We start from the raw sequence: 7,634 nt of genomic DNA, 5'->3' as shown, positions 1-7,634 counted from the left end.
GAAAAATACGCGTAAGATACATTTGATTTTAGATGTTTCCGAGAGGAATAGCATTTCTTAAAGCGAATCTGTAAAATCGGTGAAAAATTCCGGAAAAGTCACAACCTATATAGGTTTTAGCCGTTACGATGCAAAAGCCACCGTCCGGTTTGACTGAAACTACCCACACCTGCATATTGACGAAGTCGAATAGATACGGAAACCACAAATAGTTTTGAAGAAAACGATGATTTATTTTTTAAGAAATTCACAGGCCGAATATTGTACTTTTCCTTTTCTTTTCCTTTTACATGGCCATTTGAGATATATATATATATATATATATATATATATATATATATATATATATATATATATATATATTATCTTTTTACAGAGAGAAATCACAATGTACAATGCAAGCATAGGGTTATGATTTTAAGTTCATGATAAACATGTTATAGCTTATTCAACCGTTTACATCTCCGCTGAGTGTGCATATAAAATAACAAAAGGAGTAACGTTAGAAAAAAGACATGAAAATGATGTTTACATACAAATTTGAAAGATAAACTTCATTATCTCGTACACGGATATCTCGAATACCATAGATATCTCGAAGTCAATGTAAGTCCAAGCTATTTCTTTGCATTTTATCCCAATATCCCTCGGATATCTCGCAGTCCATCACTTATGATTTAACAAGGTTTGACTGTATCAAATTCTGTCATGATGATCATGTCATAATAATGATAATTTTTTGCAAATTACTAACAACTTTACTTTTTTTAATTTCAGGCATGAAAGTATACATCCTCTCTACGACATTGGGACAGTTCTGTACTTAAATCAAACCAAAGGCATGTGTATTTCAGCAAGAATGACATGTTTAAATCTCTGAAGTTTTCTCTAGGAACACAAGATTTTAACTAAACCATTACAAAGTCCATCTCCACGCAAGGTGCACAATAAACAAATGTGGTCGAATAGTTGTTCAAGTATAGTTGGACAAAAAGTTGTTTCGAATATCGACTATACCGCTCTTGCAAACACTGATGGTGCTCCAGTGAAGACTATTCCTTACATCGATATTGCGATGAAAGTGTTCTTCTATTTTGTAGTCTTCTTAGTAGACATGATAGGAAACTCGGTTGTTATATTTACCATCTATGCCAACAAACGCATGCGCACCACCGCCAACATTCTTATTATAAATCTAGCAGTATCCGATCTTTTGGTCGGATGCTTCTGTATGTGGGTTCATCTTGGAAATCAGATAAGTCACAATTGGCCATTTGGATCTTTTCTTTGTAAATTTGAAACATTTGTACAAGGTAAGGTGTTTTTTTTAATTCTATTTCTATTGAGCAAATATTTTGTAATTGAACTGTAATCATTGATGATTGTTCTGGCATATTTTGCTTGTTTTACAGTTGTAGCTGTTGTTTCCAGTGTATTGACCCTTACCTTTTTGTCCATCGAAAGATTCTTTGCAGTTCTGTTTCCACTTAAAGGCACTTTTTCAACAAAATTGTTAGCCTCTCTAGTAGCATTCTCCTGGATTGCAGCAGTAGGAACCAGTATTCCTAATTTAGAAGTCAGGCAAGAACTTGAAATTAGATGGCGAAATCGCGTGGACATTTGGTGTGACGAGATTTGGCCGAGATTTTATACTGATACGAAATGTACCTCTGATCAACCAGGTCGCCGAGCTTATTATGTCTTCTTGTCTGTGTTCATGTACTTTATTCCTGTTCTTGTGATGCTGGTAGCGTATGGATTAATTGGAATCAAACTCTATCTCCGACGAATACCGGGATATGAAGGGAATACTAATATCGGAGCACACTGTAATGCCAGGAGAAAGGTTATATGTTAAAAATTCATTTAGTTTTTGTTAGCCGTATATTTCTCTCTTTAACAAATCTTAAGTACAAACAAATAATTACACCACCCTACCCTAGATTAAATATTAAAATAATACCAAATAATGTTGATAGAGATTCTTTCAAAATACATAAATTGAATTAGTTATAACTGTTATTATATTAAATACTGTGAAATCACAAATTTTCGTGGGGGGTTAATTTTCGTTGTTTTCGAGGTATGAAGAGACCCACGAATTCAGGACCACCACGAAATGTAAAATATTATATGGATAACTACTCAACAATTTTTCATACACGAATTCAAATCCCCACGAACCAAGACATTTTACTCAAACCTCGAAAATTTGACCCCACGAAAATGTGTAATTTTACAATGAAATATCTTGCTCATATAACACCCCCTTGTTACAGGCCCTTAGAATGTTCTTTATAGTGATTACGGTGTTTGTCGTTTGCTGGACGCCACAACAGGCCCTTATTCTATACATGGTGTACAGAAACGAGAGACTGAAGGTAAATATTATAATAATTCTGCATCAAATAATAACAATTCTATTTCATTGTGAATCTGTGGTCTCCATATCTTTCGACAACTTTTTAAATCTTACTGGTTGTTATTTGAAAAATAAATAATTAAATCTTAATAGTTGTAATTGACAATTAGTTTAAATAAATTAACGAGTGAAGGCATTATTCCATTATTTAAAGACGAATCTAATAAACATAAAATTGAGGGGAAAAAACGGAAAAATATAGCTAAAAAAAAATGGGAATACCAAAAAGACAAACACTATAAAACTCTGTTTCCCTCTGCGTCAAACCCCCCTCACAGTTTTTATTAATAAAATGTGAATAAATTCTGTACATGTAAATGTCACTATCGTTCACGGCAAAATATGTCTAAAAAAAGAAGGTCGCTTTGCACTTAAGTTTTGAATATCATTTATCTTTATCTTTGTAAATTCTTTGCGGGAGTCAACTAATAAGATATAAATTTCCTCCTTAAGCTTATCCTTCAAATTACTCGCTTTTAAACATTTTATTGCGTTTTTAGTGTTTAAAAGTAAGTCAGCTTTTGATTACAAGTTCCTGTTATCTCGATCATTTATTTTCCTTCCTGTACAACAACTGATTTGAAGTGGTTATTTTTCAAGAAAATTTACCGTCTAATTAAATATATGGATGACATATCCTGCAATTGAAATTATCATGTAATTTCAAGTTGTGGTTTAAAAAAGTCAATTCAAGTAATTGAGTTAATTGTGTTATTTATGCATAAAGTTTCATTTCAATTTCGGTTACAGAGAATTTCGATTAAACTTTTGCCATCCTGTGATCATATACACCAATAAATTAGCACTCAAAAGAAAAACATATAACATGCACATGTAAAGAACAATTGAATTAGAAGAAAAGCAATGTAAATCAAATAAAATGTAAACAGAGAGCAGAATTGAAAAGACGTAGTACTTTAAAAATATAACATTTTTTAAGAAGAATCACATTTTTATTTGAAATATTGAGTCTCAGGTTAATGCAAGTATTGAACTGCAGTTGAATGTATAATATACCACTTTCAGGTGCCCTCTTTTCTGAAGGACTTGCAATATGTAGCAGTGTTTATCGCCTATAGTAACAGTGCTGTAAACCCGGTTATCTACGCCGGTATGAGTGGGAAGTTCAGAAAAGGATTCCAGGACGCACTCCATATTTGGAGCAAAAGAAACAGAATCCAGCCGGGTAATTAAGGACATTTTTTGCTAGTTATTTGAAAAAAAATCAGTTTTCTTTGGTATATTCATTAGTCGCCCGGTGGCACAGTAGTTAGAGCATCTGCTCTAGAGACGCGAAGGAAGAAGTTGATCCTTGCCTCACGGGTTCGAATCCCACTGAGGGACTTGGACACCGGTCCTTCGGATGAGACTGTATAAATCGAGGTCCCGTGCTGCAGTAGGTGCTGCCTCGAAAAAGATCCCTCCCTGCTCAATAGCCATAAGTTCTGAGTGTAGGACAAAATTTGCTGCTCTCCACCGGCAAGTGGTGGCTTCTCCATATCAATAAAAAAAATCTCGAGAGGGACGTTAAACAACATATAATCAATCAATCAATCTTTATTCTTTAGTTACAAACCACAAACAGTCTACGGCTGTTGAAGTATCCTTGAAGGAGAGAGAACATCATTTCAGTGAGAAGAAGTGAGAAGAAGAATCATGTGCCGTAATTTAGATATTTCAATGTGTAAATGAGTCAATATGTAGTAAATATGTAGTTAAAAAAAATTTCAATATTGTTTGCATTTTTGTTCACAACCGATATTGAAATCAAAATTAAATCAGCCTGAAAATATGATTATTCATCTTCAATGCAATTTATTGCTTCGACAGTCTTATGATAGTTTAAAATTTGTGTGCAAGCCCATTCTGAATTTTCCCTTGTATGCATCTACACATTTTTTCTTGATAAAGAATGAAGGGGTTTAAAAAATGATATGTAGATAATTCGATATTTCTAGGCTTTAAACATCCCCTTGTAAGAGTATATCTATTAATCAAGACAGATTAGTGTGATAAACTGAGATTATTATAGTTTGCGTTATAACATTTTGCGTTGAGACCAATGTAGAATGTATGAAAGCAAAATTTTATAACACAATTTTTGGATCATTACATTTTGCGTTTTTGCATTTTGAGTTGGGTGTAACACAAAATGTAACAATGCACTTTTTGGTTGTAACATTTTACATTTGATTTACTTATTTTTTTGCTTTTCATTTACTTTCCGTTTGTGTTCTTCATCCACTTCTGAATTAAAAATTATTCTCAACGTGACTGACCAAAAAATGTGTTTTTACATTTTGCACTGTTGCATTTTGCTTAATCTCGACGCAAAATGTTACCACGGTAAATGTAATTATCCAACAATTGTGTCTTAACCGATTTTTCCCATTACTGGCCATATTAATTATAATTAGAAAATTAGCAGGATGGAAGGTAACAAATAAACAAAAATGTGGTTTGATAATATAAAAGGCATCAACTGCGTCACATGGTCAAGTCTACACCAATAAAATCATTTTGCACCAATAAAATCATAAAGGGAAATAATTGTTACTTAAGAAATAAGATTGGGGTATGACATGAAGTCGGTCACCTGATCAAATTCTATAACACCCGAAAGGCGTTATAGTAGATTTGATCACGTACCGACTTCATGTCATACCCCATTGAAACTCTAAGAAAAATGATATTTAATTTTTTATATTTATATTTTACGTTTTCATTCATGTTACAAAGAAATAAAGGCATTATGGCATTAGGCCAGTGCCTGGGGATAATCATCGTCTCAAGCCACAGTCCGGAGTCCTCATATAGCTCTCTCCAGACTGGGAGACGATCTTGCATCGTGGCCGTGGTTTACGACGATGAGGTATAATGAGCATTCCCATTCAACAGTCACATACGCCGAGCACCCTGAATGAATTAATCACATACAGCGGGTCATCCAAATAGTCAAGTGTATTACAAAACAATATCCTTACATATATAACTTTCATAAAACATGTCCAACAAATAAGACACGGACATAGGTGGTAAAAAGCTGATATCCAGCAGTTTTATAAACAACTCAATCGGCTCAATATTGAAGTTAAAATTGCATGGATAGAATGCACCTCAACACTTTCCCACCTGGCATAGTGCATGGTTAGAGTGTCTGCTTTAGCGTCGCGAAGTAAGGAGTTGATCCCTACGTCGCGGGTTTGAATCCCACTATGGGACGTAGAGACGGGTCCTTCGAATGAGACCGTATAAACCGAGGTCACGTGTCGCAGTAGGTGCTTGCACGATAAAGACTGCGCAGATGTGGATGTTGGAGCGTTGCAGGTGCGACAATTCTTGAATACATACTTCTTAGAATGTGTACACACACAGAATCACCACTCCCCCTTTACTTAGTTTACGAAAATGAGCTATAGTTTACTGTAGTTAACTGTAGTGTACTATAGATAACTCTAGTTTTCTATAACTGTAAGGTAATATAGTTAATTATAGTGTACTATAATTAACTACAGTAAATCAAAGTTTTCACGATAGTTCATCAAAAGTATTTTTGCTATAGATTTCAGGTATATACGTTTATTTCAAATTTTAAGATTCCTACAAATAATTTTTTTATATTTAAAAAGGATTTATTTCATTGTTTTGTAATTTCAGGCATATAAAGGTTCTCAATCTCAAGGAAAGTTCTAAAGTTTCATAGTAAATCAAAATATCAATGTATTATATATATCAATATATTTACTCTTGTAAACTATAGTTAACTACAACTCTATATTTAATTTTTGAGTAAGCAATGCTTACTACGAAGCAGTTATGACATTTAAAATTCGATGGGTATATTGAAGCAGAATTTGTCCAAAATCTTAAACGTTTTTGTATTCATGTGAAGCAGAATTTGTGCAAAATCTTATGCGTCGCGTGAAAAGGAGGAAACAACTGCAGTGGCCTTCAACTCGACATTTAGGTATATCGACAGTATATTGTCAATTAACAATGGCTATTTCCATTCTTATGTCGATACGATATATCCAGGTGAGCTTGAGATAAAAGATATCACAGAGTCTGACACATCCGTTTCATATTTGGATATTTTACTTGAAAAAGACGTTAATGGTAATCTAACAACCAAGCTCTATGATAAACGTGATGACTTTAACTTTTCTATCGTCAACTTCCCGGCTTACTTATACAGCAGTATATACATTCATTACAAAATTCATATCTTTCAGTTGATTCGATACACAAGAGCATGTACATGCTCTACGTATGGACAATTTCTAAAACGAGGTAAATCATTGTCAAGCTAGTTGATGAAACAAGACTATTAGCAGTCTCGTTTAAAGTCATCATTTCGCAAGTTCTATGGTCGATACCTTGACCATGTCATCAAATACGATTATCACTGAGTCAAATGCTCACTGACAGTTTTCATACTAATTGTTTGTCCATTATTTACACACTGAATTAAAAATGGATTTTCCGTTATTCCCCGATCATGACAAGGAGCACACGGCGGGTGTGACCTGTTGGCATGGGATCTTTATTCCTCCATTGCACCTGATCCCACCTCTGATGTTTCAGAGGTCCGTGATTGCTCTGCTCGTATTTTGCCTTGTTTAATGGGCTTTTGAGCATGTTTACTCTTCGTTATCTTCATATATTTCATCGAGCCTACATATGACTGATAATATAACGTCTACATATATATATTGTCTTTGAGGAATTTCAGCATGCTTTTAAGATCAAGCTAATCATTTATTTAACAATATAATTTTGTGAATGCACAATCCCCACATAGGAAATTCTGTTGGTTACTTATGAATTGTGGATTCCGCTATATATATAATGTCAAAAAGTCGGATCATTGATTTATCCGAGGAATAATTGCATAAGCCATAAAAAGCGATTCATTTTGATATAATATATTTTAGGGAGAAAAGGTCATTGCGAATTTTTTCTTTGTTTTTTTTTCAGAGTCTTTTATTATATAAATAAAAGATATTATCCCAGATTTATCTGCGAAGAAATCATTCAAAATGAAACGGAGTGGAAATAAATAGTAAAAAAAAAACGTTATCGTAACCTATTCCGTTGGGTCTCAGAGTATCTATTAATCAGAACGATAGATAGAGTCTAACAACACTAAAATGACCAATTTGATCACGAAAATCTTATCTTTTGGCCGATTGGTCCACAGTTCATTGCCATA

General features: G+C 33.7%; 1 protein-coding gene across 1 annotated transcript; it reads left to right on the top strand.

Annotated features, from left to right (window-relative positions):
- Positions 1 to 864: 864 nt before the first annotated feature.
- On the top strand, positions 865 to 4,067 carry LOC134230007 (QRFP-like peptide receptor). The gene is made up of 5 exons (XM_062711781.1): positions 865 to 1,313; positions 1,413 to 1,846; positions 2,280 to 2,381; positions 3,449 to 3,608; positions 3,991 to 4,067. The coding sequence occupies exons 1-5, from the start codon at positions 956 to 958 to the stop codon at positions 4,065 to 4,067; spliced, it is 1,131 nt and encodes a 376-aa protein (XP_062567765.1). The 5' UTR covers positions 865 to 955.
- Positions 4,068 to 7,634: the final 3,567 nt, after the last annotated feature.

Source organism: Saccostrea cucullata, unplaced genomic scaffold, assembly GCF_032062105.1.
Source record: "Saccostrea cucullata isolate Sc308-1 unplaced genomic scaffold, CSIRO_AGI_Scuc_v1 ctg1153, whole genome shotgun sequence".
In the NCBI taxonomy this organism is placed as follows: Eukaryota; Metazoa; Mollusca; class Bivalvia; order Ostreida; family Ostreidae; genus Saccostrea; species Saccostrea cuccullata.
Note: the sequence above shows the minus strand (reverse complement) of the source record. Positions and strands in the feature narration are given on the sequence as shown.

Bases quoted from the DNA above. Each gene is read 5' to 3' on its own strand.
- LOC134230007 (XM_062711781.1), top strand. From the start codon at position 956: ATGTGGTCGAATAGTTGTTCAAGTATAGTTGGACAAAAAGTTGTTTCG. The intron at 1,314-1,412 runs GTAAGGTGTTTT...CTTGTTTTACAG, and splicing joins ATTTGAAACATTTGTACAAG to TTGTAGCTGTTGTTTCCAGT. The intron at 1,847-2,279 runs GTTATATGTTAA...CCCTTGTTACAG, and splicing joins ACTGTAATGCCAGGAGAAAG to GCCCTTAGAATGTTCTTTAT.